Genomic DNA, 13815 nt, shown 5'->3' with positions numbered 1-13815 from the left:
AAACAAAGTGAACCTTCCCCCACCTTCCTCCGCCAACTTACATGTTGTAATTATAATTAGGTTCACTCGGACTCACTCACTCGCCCCTTTCAATCCGCGCAGCGTCCTTGGACACCCACTCGAAGGACTCATCGCTGCCCAACCCAATCATCATCTTCTTGAGCAAGCTCTTGCGGCTCTTCTTCTCCTCTTTTGGCGGCGCCGCCGCAGTATTGTTGGCCGATGGTAATGCCTGCTGCTTCCCGCGCACCAGCGGCGGCGACGACGACGACGACGACGACGACGACGACGACGCAGCGGCCTCTTTTGCCCTCGCCCTCACCTTCGCCACCACCGATGCCGCCGCCCCTGCTGCCGCCTCTGCCGGCGTCCTTGCCGTTGCCGTTGCCGACTTATTATTTCCCTGGCGGTTAGCAAACACGGCGCTGGGCTTGTAGCCCGCCGGGACCGGCAGGCTGCTCTTCTGCGCGGGCGCTGCTGTGCTGGGGAGTCTTCGGCTGCTGCTGCCGCCACTACTGCTGCTCACGCCGCCAGGAACTGTCACCGATCTCTGGGGGACTTGCGTCTTTTGGGATGGTGCCGGTGGCGTGTTGGGTCCTTCACGAATGTGGCCGACCGGCTTCCGGCTCGGTTGACCCGCGGATGCGCCGGCGGAGCCGTCCGGTCGGGATCGCGGTACGCTGAGGGGGGCCGGGGCCAGGCTCGGATGGTGTGGGCGCCAGGGGTCCTTTGGTGGGACCGGCGGTCCCTGTTCGACCCCCGATCGTCGCTGCTCTCCGGTCGACGGAGCCGCGACCAGCCTCGCACGGGACGGTTGCGGTATTCCGCTGACGGGAGGATTCACCACGACTGGCTTCCTGGCAGCCACAGTTTGAACGGGAAGGGTGTCGACCTGAGGTCTTACCTGAGGTTTTGTCTCGGCATTCCGTGTCCGCCCCCGAGGGTCCTTTAGAGTTGCTGTACCGTCCTGTCGGAAGTGGTGCTCGTTGCTGCGCGAAATCGGATTGCCGGGCCGACTCATGCTCGGTGTGGTGGATGACACTGCAGGTAGGTCTCGCGTTTCCTGTGGTCGACGGTCTGGAGTTGGAGGGTTAGCTTCTGTCTCAGGAGGCGCATGCCGGCTGGTCGTTTTCGTTGGAGGACGGCTTACCGGGTCTGGCTCCCGACCGACAGCCTGGGCCGGTTCGCGTGACGTCTCTGACCACGTCGACGACGGCTGCCGGCCCACCGGTAAGTCAGGCGGCCTCGTGGAAGCCTTTCCCATATTGCTGTAAGCCGTCCTTGTTTTCGACGGCATGTTTTTGTCGGAGTGAGCCTCCTTTGACTTACTTCTCTCCCTCCTCGCTCTCTCAACCCTTTCTCGCCGCAGAGCCTCCATCTCCTCTCTCGACATGGCATGACCTCTCTCTTTCCGTTTCCGCTGCCGCTCCCGCTCCATTCTCTGCCGCCGCATCAATTCTTCCTCCTTTTTCTTCTTCTCCGCGGCCGCTTGGGCGGTGAATTGCGCCCGCTCTCGTCGCCGCTGCTCCTGTTTCCGCAGCTCCATCTCTCGTCTCTTCTTCTTTTCCATCAGTTTCTTGGCTTGGCTTACGGTGCAGGTGAGGCAGATGCCGGGGAGGTCATGGTGGATCAATACGGCGTTGCCGCAATCCACCGGTTTCCGGAGGAAGAGATGGCCGACATTGGCAGCCAGAAACTTCCGGCACTTACTCACCTTACCCTGATTCTTGTGACCGCACTTGTAATGCATTTGCTCGACGAAACACATCTTGTGCCTTGTGCTGCCGGTATTGCATGCGAAATGGTGGTATAGTAGTTGCCTCGGTCGCAGTAATAAGGAGATAAAACCGGTAGGCCATGGACACATCTGACCGATAGGAGCGACAAAAGGTGCCCGGGTTTATTATATATACTCATTGTGTCTCCTTTGTTCGTCCAAGTTTGTTCTCTTAAAGTCGCAGACAATGCCATCGTTGATAGACGTTGCGGTTGATCCCAGTCCCCTTTGTTGTTCAGCACAGATGTGAGTCCATCTAGTTCCTTGTTAAACCACAACTGACAGGTACATCCCGAGTCTGCCAGAACCTTTCACAGGTAAAGCCTTCTGTGAGAACACCTCATTGCCAATGGTGTTCTCCGCAGGACCTTGCCTGACCTAAAAACAGACCGAGATAAGGGACGAGCACTCAGCTATCCGAGTCCAAGGTCACCTGCGTTTTGAAACCAGATAAGCTTCATTGAGAACGCGTCCAATGTGTCAAAGGAGTCATCACTTGTACCCATCATTCACTGCTATTGCTGCGCCACAATGAATATCCTTTCCAAATCTTCCGTTCATATTCAGACCTGCCGATCCTCCAACACTGGGTTAACAAAGCATTACGCCAATAAGAAAGGGCATTTGGCGCCGATTTAAAAGCCGTCGAGAGCGAAATATGGTTGACACGACCCATCGGTCACATATACTGCGTGAGCTAAACGACGTGCTGCTTGCGCCGGAAGTCGGTGGTCGGTAACCGGTTACGTGGAATGGGACGGCGGGTCGATGCGCCAACGCTGGCCAAGCAACTTTGGCGTCCTGGATTGTAACGCCATTCCAGTAACAGTTGTAAAGACCGGCCCTATGCCTGGCCGACGAAGCTTGGAGAAATGACGGCCTACAGGGGCCTTGAAGAACCGCTCACCCCTGGCCTAGACCAGCCGGCAGCCTTTCTCTGACTCTCGACGGCGAGTTCTCGCTCTTGCAGGCACCAGGCCAATCGAGAAACAACCGGGCTCTTGAGCCTATAAACCGAGGTAGCCTCCCTGCACACCAGGCTCAGCGAGAGGGACACAAGCCTCAACATGTGTTCGAAGAGTGGCTGCATGTAGGGACATGTCCGGTGGGACCCTGTCCTCACTTGATGTGGCGAAGCATCCGTTGACTGATCGACAGCTGCGTCTACACGGGGCTCGGGAAGACCCAGCCGGCGGGGTCTAATCTAGCCAGCTTTTTGCGCGCTCTGGGCGAACCGCAGGGAGACGCTGATTCGACCCTGCCCGAGCGAGGCGATCTTGTCGGCCAGGGTTTTTTCCTTGTCCAGGGCGGAGATGTCGTCGCCGCCGCCGATGCTCTGCCCGTATATCATGACATTGGGGACCGTTCGCCTGCCCGTCATCTCGCCCAGTGTCGCCTGAATCCTGGCCCCCAGGGGATGCTGGTCCAGTTCGACGACGAAAGGGGTGGGTTCGATGATGTACTTGTCAAGGAGGATACCTTTCGCCATCTTGGAGAACGGGCAGTAAGACTTGGAGAAGATGATGACTGATACCGGGCCATGTCAGCAATCGCACCAGTTTCCAGCAGATCGACCGCGGAGCGTGAAGGAACACACTCACCTGGGGATCTCTTCAGGATGGAGTTCAGCTCCGCCTCCACCTCGTGGTCCTTCTCGGTCTTCTCGGGCTCTTCTCGGGCTTTCTCGACCGGCGCAGGCCTTTCCTGACCCCGGGCGGAACTTCCTACGCCAACGACTTCTTCGGGCGTCTCGGGCTTGTTGGGTCCCTTGGCTTGTGCATTCTCCTTCGCTTCTTGCTCGGCCTGCCGCAGCCGGTCGGCCAACTGCCTGGACAGGACGCTGTCGTCCTCATCGATATCTCCATCCGCACCCACACCATGATCGGCGAGAGGTTTCTGGCCAGCCTGGCCAGCAGCCGCGTGGTGTCTGTCCATGGCGTTGACGGTTTTGGCGTAGAAATCTTGCGGCGCCTGCGAGTCGGCGCTGCGGGATTGCGAGAGGAAGAGGAGCGTGACAATAGCGGCCAGGACCAGATAGGTAATCACACGGATACGCCTCGGAGACGCCATGGTGGGCAGCGCTGGCGTAGAAAGGCCGTGAGGAGCCTAATTGAATCGGAACGGCGAAGCAAGTTCGTTCGTGTTTGCCCGAACCGGCGTTGTAAACAATTGCGAGTAACTAGGATTCACGCCCGTTGAGTGTTTAGTGGTCTCTAACGGCAAAAGTGTTTGTATCGCCACGCGTTCGGATTCGACGTCGTGGTCAGTCAGGACATTGCGAGCGCGCGTTACATTGAAGGATTGCCGCAAGAGGTGCTTCGCCCGGCTGCATTGCCTGCAGTGCCTGGAACGAAAACAAGCATCCCACTGGTCCCTGCGGCCGCCTAGCCCCGCAGCCTAGGCCGCACCCAATAAAACAAACTCCTTCGAGACACTATGGCGCCTCTGAGCTTACCACTTAAATACCAAGTTGGTTCCTGACAAAGCACGATTTCAACGGTTGATGAGATTTCCGGAAAAGGCAATCGGCCGGTGTTGCACAAGCTGTAACTAATATCGTCACGAGACAAACAGAACCGAAAAGAAAACAGGAAAATGCTGGATCTATGTGCTTCGTACCAGGAGCACAGCAGCGAAGGCCATTTTTGGGGTCCGCTGGAAACAGGGACTCGGGTCGTCAATTCGAGCCACTTCGACACCCTCCTTGCCTCTCTGAGCAACCGCGCCCAACAAAAGCGATTGCTAGAGTGCGCTTGCTCCTTCCAGTGCTTGTTAACCACGCTTCGCAGTGATCGAAAGCGCAAATTTTTGCGTTTGTCACTTTCCACTCCCACCATCCACCGCTGACAATCACGAAGCTTCCTCGGGTTTAGTAATAGAGGGGCAGCTGACAAATCTGGGATCCGAGTCCCTTTAATAGGCCAAACCGAACGAACTGGTCATGAATATGTAAAGATTATATATATATGAATATACTGTACATACATACATGCCTATGCCCTACATTCACAGTTAAGCAGCCCCTAGCATCCAGAGTTTCAAACACCGAATAATTAGTTTGAATATCTCGGGTAATTAGCCAACATCTGTTTGGGCACAAGATAACATTGTCAGATAATACCTTTCCTACGGACCCAAGACCGTGACATATATTTATTCTATTATTGTTGGAAGGGCAACAGCATCATCAGTGCCCTCACACCACCCTCGCTCATCACAGTCGCAACCGCTTACCTTTGTCCGCGACGAGAGCGTCTCCTGGAACGGTTCCGGACACATCCTTTGCACCACCAATTAATCAACGCTAATTAAGGACCACACCATCACATCACCACCCGTGCGTCGCTCATCAACTAATAGCAAGATGGCCTCTCTCCCCCCCTCGGTCCCCGCAACCCACGCCGCCATAGCCATCACCGCTCTAGGGAAGCCCGTCGAGCAGGTCACGGTGCCAACAATCCCGCCCTCCGCGGGCGAGGTCCTCGTCCGCGTAACCCACACCTCCTCCACGCCGGTGGACCTGCACCGCGTCGCGGGAGGGCTGCGCGTGCCCCCGGAGGACGGCGGGAAGGCCTTCATCCTGGGCATCACGGTGGGCGGCACCGTCGTCGCCGTCGGGCCCGGGACCGCAACCGGCCTGCGCGTCGGCGACCGCGTCTTCGGCTTCGTGCAGGACGGCAGCGACCGCGAGGCCGCCTTCCAGGAGTACGCCACCGTCCCCGCCTGGAAGCTCGGCCGCGTGCCCGACCGCGTCGACATGCACGCCGCCGTCGCCGTCCCCGCCAACCTGGTCACCGCCGTGCACACGGTCGTGGCCGACCTCGGGCTGCCGCTGCCCTGGCCCGTCCCCGGGGCCGAAGTCGCCGCCGCCGCCGCCGACGACGACGACAAGGAGGAGGAGGTCGTGCTCGTGTGGGGCGCCGCGAGCAGCGTGGGCATGTACGTCCTGCAGGTCCTGCGGCACTGGGGATACCGACACGTGCTGGCCGTCGCGGCGGGCAAGCACCACGAGACCCTCAGGGGGCTCGGGGCGAGGGCGTGCTTCGACTACCGGGAGGGGGACGCCGCCGGGGCGGTGGCGGCGTATCTTGATAGGGTCGTGCGGAGGAGCAGCAGCAGCAGGCCGGGAAGGCCCCGGCTGCCGTACGTCGTCGACTGCATCGGCTCTCGCGAGGGCTCCCTGCGGCCGCTGACCAGGATCGCCGAGAAGGGAACCAGGGTGGCCGTCATGCTGCCCGTCATCAACGTGCACGCCGGCAAGGACCGGGCGGCGGAGCTGGAGATGGACGTGAACAAAGCGTTGCCCGGGGAATGGAAGGACGGCGTTGAGCTCCGGGGCGTCAGGACCTTCCTCTACCACAAGGTATGTTCAGTGGAAAAAAAAAAGGGGCCTCCTCCTCTTTTTCTTTTTTTTTCATTCTTTCTTCCTTCCTTCCCTTTTCTCTTGTTTTCTTCGTCTCTTGCAGACAGCTGACTAACCGTTTGATCTCACAGAACGAGTTTCTTAGGGACCATCTCCAACCAGAGATAGTCCCGGCTCTACTAGAACAGGGCGTGATTGAGCCTAACAAACAGAGGGTGGTAGAAGGGAAGACGTTGCTTGAGCGGGCACAGAAAGCGCTCGACTTGCTTCGAGATCAGGCCGTGTCCGGGGAGAAGCTTGTCTGGAGAGTGGCAGATTGATCTCCAGGAAGGCCTAGTTAGAACCTCTCCGCTCTACTGATGAACCCGGTATTCAGGGTGCCAGATTTTGGTTCGATGTTTTCTTTAGCGGTCTGGGCCGTCCTTCGCAGATTGGGGCTGGTTGACTGCGGGATTAGGATTAGCCGACAATATTCAGGCGTACCACTGGGCATCACGCTGCCCATCGCACACGCACACATATTGCGGCTAAGTGAAGGACTATTAGCTTGGCAAATCTGTCTTTGCTGCTTGGCCATGTCTGATGCTCTGAAGATTGTGAGAATCGCAAGATGTTCCGGACACCGGAAGCCTCTGGGCATCATTTGCGGTAGTCCTGGGCTTCGTGGACAGTGATTGGCTTGACTGGTCTGTTCCGACTTTGGCGTGACGGGGATTCCGCGTTCGGGGATGATTATATCAAAGGGGGGTGTGTGGTCGAGAATTCCTTTTCGGCCTTCGTTGTTGATTTTTTTGGGGTAAGTATTTTCCTGTCAATAGCGAAAGTCCGAATCTTGGTTTTCGGTTCTGTCTTCTTTTTCGTTTGCTTTTCTTGTTTTCCTTTTTCGTTTATTTGGTTCCCGTGTTTGCGAAGCCGGTTGGGAGCGGAACACTTCTCCTGCCGTTTTGGAGGGTTCACGTTGGACCGTTCAGGTATGATTTGATTGTTGGAACTACTTGAGCGCGGTAGATAGGCGGAGGACAATAATTCTTGTTAACGACCCAAGCACGCGCAAGGAAGAAGCGACCCAACCTAATTACAACAACAACCTCGCTCGTCTCCAACTTCCCCGGAACACAAAGCTCGGCGGCCCGACTCCGGGCTCCACCCTCGAGGAATAACAACATACCAATACTTGTATAGCTATACCAGTCATGTTAATACACTCTCCCTCCCGGAAGGAGATGTGCCGAGCATCTCGTATGATTGGTGGTAGATTCGGGTCTGAATCGGCTTCAACCGAACCTTGCCAATAACCGACCCGAAAGAACCAGGCTACAGCTTAGCCTTGGAGGCCAATTGATTGGTGGGGTGCTAGTGTGTAAAGTTGAAACACTCTTCTCGGCCAAAATAGACTAAAAGGAGAGTGGCTGTCCATCCTCCGTTTTATTCTAATGCCTTGAATAGGAACGGTAAGGGGCCCCACTGCACGGCACCATAAGGTAGGCCGTAGGCTCGGAGTGATAATGACTCGTTCAGCGCCGTTTTTAATGTTAGCAACGTAAAACAGCGCAGACAGCTTGAGAGACCTCCTAATCCTAGATCTCGAGGCTCAACCTGAGGAGAGACGGTCTGTAATTACCCGCTGCACGACACCAAAGATGATGCTCACACGCTTCGTGGCTGGCCTGCTCGGCATCTCCGCCGCGGATGCCGCCCTCACCTACAGAGGCGTGGATTGGTCCTCAGTGGTGGTTGAGGAACGGGCCGGCGTCTCGTACAAGAACACCAACGGGAATGCCCAACCGCTTGAGAACATCCTGGCTGCCAATGGCGTCAACACGGTGCGGCAGCGAGTCTGGGTTAACCCCGCGGACGGCAACTACAACCTCGACTACAACATCGCGATCGCGAAGAGGGCGAAGGCTGCCGGGCTTGGCGTGTACATCGACTTCCACTACAGCGACACCTGGGCCGATCCTGCTCATCAGACCATGCCCGCTGGGTGGCCGAGCGACATTGACAACCTCTCCTGGAAGCTCTACAACTACACTCTGGACGCCGCCAACAAGCTCCAGAACGCGGGTATCCAGCCCACCATCGTGTCCATCGGTAACGAGATCCGGGCCGGTCTGCTATGGCCCACAGGGAGAACCGAGAACTGGGCCAACATTGCCCGGTTGTTGCACTCCGCTGCTTGGGGTATCAAGGACTCGTCGCTCAGCCCGAAGCCAAAGATCATGATCCACCTCGACAACGGATGGTGAGTTATATCATCCTTTCCTTGTCCGATAACCTGTTCCTCAGCCTGGTCGATGTGGAGAGCTGATGGCGGGGGATCCAAACAGGGACTGGGGTACCCAGAATTGGTGGTACACGAATGTCTTGAAGCAGGGTACACTTGAGCTGTCCGACTTTGACATGATGGGCGTCTCGTTCTACCCCTTTTACTCGTCGTCGGCAACCTTGAGCGCCCTGAAATCGAGCTTGGACAACATGGCCAAAACCTGGAACAAGGAGATTGCCGTGGTCGAGACCAATTGGCCAATCTCTTGTCCCAACCCAAGGTACAGTTTCCCCTCGGACGTCAAGAACATCCCCTTCTCGCCGGAAGGACAGACGACCTTCATCACCAACGTGGCCAACATCGTGTCCTCGGTAAGCCGCGGCGTAGGCCTGTTTTATTGGGAACCCGCTTGGATTCACAATGCAAACCTGGGCTCGTCGTGCGCCGACAACACCATGTTTTCGCAATCCGGGCAGGCTTTGTCCAGCTTGTCCGTTTTCCAGAGAATCTGAATCAGGAGAGAAAGAAAAAGGCTGTAAGACGGCGCGCCCGGGTCCAGGTCCAAGAAGAATTGGGGCGGGCTCAACAGAGAGGTAGCCTTCGAACAGGAAGCAGCTTAATTAGATATGAAGAGATCTCCGGAAATTGAAAATATTCTCGTGCGACTTCATACTGCGCTCAATTCCACGTGACATATGCAAATGAGCTTTCTGAAGTGTATGAGTTAGATGAATGAAGGAACTGAAGAAGAATGAGTTTCATTGTTGCCAGGCATGAGCGAGCGATTGCAATTAATATCTTATGATCGTGGCAGGCATGGTGCCAAGACCCTTATCTAATCATCGGCCACAACCAAGCCACAGACCAAGAGGGAAGAGCCACTAGTTTACTTACACACCAATCACAGCACGACGGGGTGCCAGAGGGCACAGAACCCTACGAATTTTTGTGAGTGGAGCCCCAGGCCAGCAGCGACCCAACCATCCACGCAGCCCGCGAAACCGCCCGCAGTCAAATCCACCTCATCATCGCGACAGCTAGAATTTCGCTCTTCGATACCAGCACTATCGAACAGCGAAATCCGTGATCACCGAAAACCGCAACCATGGCTGACATCGAATACGTACGTGGCTCTCCTTCTGCCTCGAGCTCTCGAACGCCCGTCGCAGTCCCGCCACGACTCCGAACCGGCGAATCCTTCTGGACAGTTGTTCTAGGGCATACCAGCTAACCGTGCATACAACAGAACGCCGAGGAGGCCGCTGAGCTGAAGAAGAAGAGGGCCTTCCGCAAGTTCTCCTACCGCGGTATCGATCTCGAAGAGTAGGTGTTTTTCCCTTCTCACTCTGCGACACGCCTTTTTTTTTGCACCGATTGGCCGATCGGGACGACGAGGCTTTCCATTACCCGGTGCCGGCGACAACACCAAGTAAATAGGAGGAGAATGATGGGCCGAATTTTTTTTTTTTTTGCCAATGCGGGACGAAATATGGAATCAGTTGAGGAAATGCTGACACACTTTATCCGTGCAGTCTCCTCGACCTCGGCTCCGATGAGCTCCGCGATGTTGTCCACGCCCGCGCCCGCAGAAAGATCAACCGCGGCCTGAAGCGCCGCCCCATGGGCCTTATCAAGAAGCTCCGCAAGGCCAAGCAGGAGGCCAAGCCCAACGAGAAGCCCGAGCTCGTCAAGACGCACCTCCGTGACATGATTGTCGTCCCCGAGATGATCGGCAGCGTCATCGGTATCTACTCCGGCAAGGAGTTCAACCAGGTGGAGATCAAGCCTGAGATGGTTGGCCACTACCTTGGCGAGTTCTCGATCACATAGTGCGTTCCCCCCGCCGTCCGGTTCTTTCTTGTCTTTACGGAAAACAACGGCCTGCTAACCCCTCGCACAGCAAGCCTGTCAAGCACGGTCGGCCAGGTATCGGTGCCACGCACTCTTCTCGTTTCATTCCCCTGAAGTAAGGGCTCTGGGATATGGGTGGTTCTTGCATTCAGTCAATCATGGATTCGGCGAAACGGGACACGGTTCTGCTCATGGGCATTGTTTGATGCGGCAATGCCGACGCTATCTTGGAAGGGATCACGAGATAGTACAGGGAGCAATTCGAGTGCTGCATTCGGTCCAACCGGTTCGATGACAGAAAAAAACAACAAAAAATGATGGTCACGGCGGTGATATTGCTTGGGAACGAAAGCTTGATGAATAACGCAACGCTGCTTCGACCGGTGTGATCTCGGTATACGCTGTCCCTTAGCAAGTTGTTTTAGCGATGCCAGAGACCAATCCCCCCCCCAGTATCATCTATTATCGTCTTGGCTTATCCCAGAGCGGGATTTGAATTCCCAACGTGTCGATCAAGCAAGGCTACGGATGGCATGGTCCAACCCTCCTCCGTCTACAACACGTGGCAGGAACCAAGCCCCCCTATGAGCCCGTCCCGGCATGTATCACACTGGCAGTCGAATCCCTTCTCCCGCTTGCCGTAGTCCCACGTGAGCTGCTCCCCCTCGCGAATCGCCCGACGCGCCTGGACGCAGATATGCCGCGGCCTGACAAAGTGCGCCAGCCCGGACGGGCCGATGCGCCACGAGCAGTTCGGCCCGGGCGGGGGCCCCTTATTCTTACCCTTCATCACCAGGGACGCGGAGCTGGAGGACGCCGAGGCGGGGGGAGTGCAGCAGTGGTTGATGAGCGACCCGAGCAGGTAGATGCACGCCTCCCTCGTGGAAGCGGCGTTCATCAGGGCACTCACGCCGCCGACCCCGGCCGCGCCGCCGCTCCCCTTGGGCGGGACCTGGAAGGCGTAGTGCTTGAAGAAGTCCAGACACGCCTGCCTGACGTCGGCCTCGGACACGCTCGCGCTGACCTTGATCCCGGCCGTGTACGCCTCGTACTCGGCCTGCTTGACGGAGGCCCCGGCGAACTGCGTGGTGGCCCGGCCATCCCCGCCGCCGCTGCCGCCGACGACGAGGTTCATGCCCAGCCCGCCGCCCTCGAGCACGCGTCGGGCCTCCTCCCAGGGCAGCGGGGGCACGCCGAGGCGGGCGGCCAGGGCCGGGTATGCGACGGCGACGAGGTCGCGGTGGGCGGCGAGGGCGGCGCGGCAGGCTGCCGTCTGCGACAGCACGAGGGCGCGGTCGGCCGCGAACTTTTCGTTGAAGGGCGCCGTCAGCAGGGGCGCCTCGTGGAAGACGAACTCGTCGGGCGCCAGGTCCCGCGCCGCGAACAGGCCGTAGCCGACCTCCGGGCTCACGAGCCCGATGCGCACGGCGGGGAGGGCCAAGGGCGGGCTGCGGAGGAAGTGAGGTGGTGGCTTTTGAAGGGCATCATCATTAGTCTTTGTTTTCTCTTTCTCTTTCTCTTTCTTTTCTTATTCCCTCCCCCCCCCCCTCCTTTTAAAGATCTTGCATTCCTTTATTCGCTGTCGGGAATAAACGAGGGGAAGGGAAAGAGATGGGGTTGAGCGGGTGAGTCCGGAGAAATGGTGGCTAGTGTAATTCGGGCTTGGCTGGCTGGGCATTCAGGCAGTTTGAGTTCATCAGCCGGGTAGGCATGAAAACGTGGGGCAGGCAGGCCATGAAGGACAGAGGAAAAAAAAAAAAAAATTGAACCAATTGCGAGTGGGGTTAGAGAGGAAGGATGCCCCTCTCGAGTTGAAATAGCCATACCTTTGCTTGTTTAGAGGCGTCGAAGACTTCATGTTTGGCAGACTCCCCCGAAGGGTTCGCCATGCTAGTGCGTCAGCGCCGTTTCCGGGGATCAGGCGATGGTCGTTGGATGGCGAGAGCTCGCATCGGCGCGGACAACAACAACAGAAAAAGATGACAATGGGACGCTAATGTAGCCCTTGGATGCACTCCTGGCCAGGCCCGAGCAGGGGGGTTTAAAGCACGATACACTCGAAGTAAGGTTGTGGCACACGAGATGCAATGGTTGCAGAGAGAAGGAGAAATTGGGCTGTCGGGAATTGGGCAGCTCTTATGGTAAGGTACCGTATGTACAGGGTAAGGAAAGGCCCGTGTGTTGCAACGTACGGGTATTATGAGACAGAGACGGGAAAAGCCCGGCCGTCGTTGCTTACTGAGAGGCAGCCGCCGCCGCCGCCGCCGCCGCCGATAGCTTCTTTGCCTTGCGTGCCTCCTCCTCCTCATACTGCTTCTGGTAGTGTGCAACAACCTTGTCTATTTTCGGGTAGTGCCCAGCGGGGACGTTGAAAGGTGAGCCGTGTGTGAAGACCCTGTCGTCACGTGGTCAGCATTGTTACACAATTACAACCAGAGGAAGAGCAGGGCCATGACGCCGGTAATAAGGGAAAGGGTTGATCGGGATCTCCGGCTGCGAAATGTCGCGAATTGGCGAGACTGCAAGCCGTGGTAGAAATGAGCCGCCTCGACAAGAGGACGCCCTGTGGAAAGCACCTGACAAGAGACGGCTCCCAAACAGGGACCCCCTCTGTCACGCATAGCATAGCCAACCAAGGACAAGCCCAGGCCCCGATCCAACCAATTCAAGCATACGCACAGCATCATCATCATCATCGACGAACAAGACTCCATGCTCCCTCGCTCTTCTCAGGTGTTGTGCGTGGAAGGTAGGTGTGTCACGTACTCGGGATAGGTCAACTCGAAGTGCTTGCTCCGCTCGGCGTTGTAGAAGAGATGCTTGTCTTTGGCAGCCTGCTCGAGCGCCGCCGACATCAGCTCGTTCCTCCTCTCCCACTCGTTGCCGTAGTCCGCCAGCTTCTGGGCCCACTTGTGGATGGTCGAGAGCTCGCCGTTCTCGCCGGGGCGAGAGATCTTGTAGACGAAGACGGAACCGAGCACGGCGCCGACGGTGACGTAGAACGCGGGCTATGCCGTCAGTCAGCATCCTGTTTGTGCTTCCCGTCACGGCGCGGTGCCAATGGCCGTTCCCAGACTGCATTGCGAACATACCCCCAGCGACTCCTCCACCGTGTGAGGGGCCTCGTGGTGACCGTGACTCGACGCATAAGATCTCGCATTGCGGGCGCCAGACGGCCGAGCAGTTCGGGCCTGCCTGGCGAGCTGTGCTGCCCTCTGCCTCAATGCCGACATGGTTGCAGTTCGTTGCGCTCAATCGATGGGAGGAGAGATGGAGAGCGATTATCGGGAGGGTCGCAAGCCGCCTCCTTGCTCGGATCCTGTGGATCGAATTCGCACTCGTTGGCGGCTGAAAGCGACGATTAAAGGGGCTGGTTCGGGTCTGGAATGCTGTGGTTATGCCGCTTTCCGGGACACGAAGCTGCGGCGGCGCGTGCTTGTGAGCGACTAAACTGCCAATTGAACCTGTCGGTCGGTGATGCCGCTGGGGCAGCTTGGCAGAGAGCAAGGTGAGAATAATCACGTGACTCATGAGCTCGGCCGCCCCGCGCTTAGAGCA

At 57.4% G+C, this 13815-nt stretch overlaps 7 protein-coding genes across 7 annotated transcripts; 3 read left to right on the top strand and 4 right to left on the bottom strand.

Moving 5' to 3' along the window:
• Positions 1-76: 76 nt before the first annotated feature.
• On the bottom strand, positions 77-1768 carry MYCTH_91802 (uncharacterized protein; the record flags this gene model as incomplete). The annotated part of the gene is made up of 2 exons (XM_003659563.1): positions 77-1077; positions 1330-1768. The coding sequence occupies 2 exons, from the start codon at positions 1766-1768 to the stop codon at positions 77-79; spliced, it is 1440 nt and encodes a 479-aa protein (XP_003659611.1).
• A 949-nt stretch (positions 1769-2717) lies between these two features.
• Positions 2718-4100, bottom strand: MYCTH_2296873 (uncharacterized protein). Its single transcript, XM_003659562.1, has 2 exons — positions 3379-4100; positions 2718-3304 (listed from the first exon to the last, which is right to left on the bottom strand). The coding sequence occupies exons 1-2, from the start codon at positions 3845-3847 to the stop codon at positions 2982-2984; spliced, it is 792 nt and encodes a 263-aa protein (XP_003659610.1). The 5' UTR covers positions 3848-4100; the 3' UTR covers positions 2718-2981.
• A 1041-nt stretch (positions 4101-5141) lies between these two features.
• Positions 5142-6460, top strand: MYCTH_2107104 (uncharacterized protein; the record flags this gene model as incomplete). Its single annotated transcript, XM_003659561.1, has 2 exons — positions 5142-6140; positions 6272-6460. The coding sequence occupies 2 exons, from the start codon at positions 5142-5144 to the stop codon at positions 6458-6460; spliced, it is 1188 nt and encodes a 395-aa protein (XP_003659609.1).
• Positions 6461-7780: 1320 nt separating this feature from the next.
• On the top strand, positions 7781-8918 carry ganA (glycoside hydrolase family 53 protein; the record flags this gene model as incomplete). Its single annotated transcript, XM_003659560.1, has 2 exons — positions 7781-8382; positions 8468-8918. The coding sequence occupies 2 exons, from the start codon at positions 7781-7783 to the stop codon at positions 8916-8918; spliced, it is 1053 nt and encodes a 350-aa protein (XP_003659608.1).
• Positions 8919-9511: 593 nt separating this feature from the next.
• On the top strand, positions 9512-10376 carry MYCTH_2107102 (uncharacterized protein; the record flags this gene model as incomplete). The annotated part of the gene is made up of 4 exons (XM_003659559.1): positions 9512-9529; positions 9653-9729; positions 9939-10235; positions 10307-10376. The coding sequence occupies 4 exons, from the start codon at positions 9512-9514 to the stop codon at positions 10374-10376; spliced, it is 462 nt and encodes a 153-aa protein (XP_003659607.1).
• A 217-nt stretch (positions 10377-10593) lies between these two features.
• MYCTH_2296866 (uncharacterized protein) lies at positions 10594-12354 on the bottom strand. Its single transcript, XM_003659558.1, has 2 exons — positions 12084-12354; positions 10594-11728 (listed from the first exon to the last, which is right to left on the bottom strand). Exons 1-2 carry the CDS (start codon positions 12144-12146, stop codon positions 10811-10813), a joined length of 981 nt encoding a protein of 326 aa, XP_003659606.1. The 5' UTR covers positions 12147-12354; the 3' UTR covers positions 10594-10810.
• A 165-nt stretch (positions 12355-12519) lies between these two features.
• MYCTH_2033463 (uncharacterized protein) lies at positions 12520-13490 on the bottom strand (the record flags this gene model as incomplete). The annotated part of the gene is made up of 3 exons (XM_003659557.1): positions 12520-12652; positions 13024-13265; positions 13350-13490. Coding segments are annotated over 3 exons (516 nt in total), but the record flags the coding sequence as incomplete, so codon positions are not given.
• Positions 13491-13815: the final 325 nt, after the last annotated feature.

This window comes from Thermothelomyces thermophilus, chromosome 1 (assembly GCF_000226095.1).
Source record: "Thermothelomyces thermophilus ATCC 42464 chromosome 1, complete sequence".
In the NCBI taxonomy this organism is placed as follows: Eukaryota; Fungi; Ascomycota; class Sordariomycetes; order Sordariales; family Chaetomiaceae; genus Thermothelomyces; species Thermothelomyces thermophilus.
Note: the sequence above shows the minus strand (reverse complement) of the source record. Positions and strands in the feature narration are given on the sequence as shown.

Excerpts from the sequence above, each read along its gene's own strand:
- MYCTH_2296873 (XM_003659562.1), bottom strand. The coding sequence starts at position 3,847 with ATGGCGTCTCCGAGGCGTATCCGTGTGATTACCTATCTGGTCCTGGCC. Across the intron at positions 3,305-3,378 it reads CATCCTGAAGAGATCCCCAG|TCATCATCTTCTCCAAGTCT; the intron begins GTGAGTGTGTTC and ends GCCCGGTATCAG.
- MYCTH_2296866 (XM_003659558.1), bottom strand. The coding sequence starts at position 12,146 with ATGGCGAACCCTTCGGGGGAGTCTGCCAAACATGAAGTCTTCGACGCC. Across the intron at positions 11,729-12,083 it reads ACGCCTCTAAACAAGCAAAG|CCACCACCTCACTTCCTCCG; the intron begins GTATGGCTATTT and ends GCCCTTCAAAAG.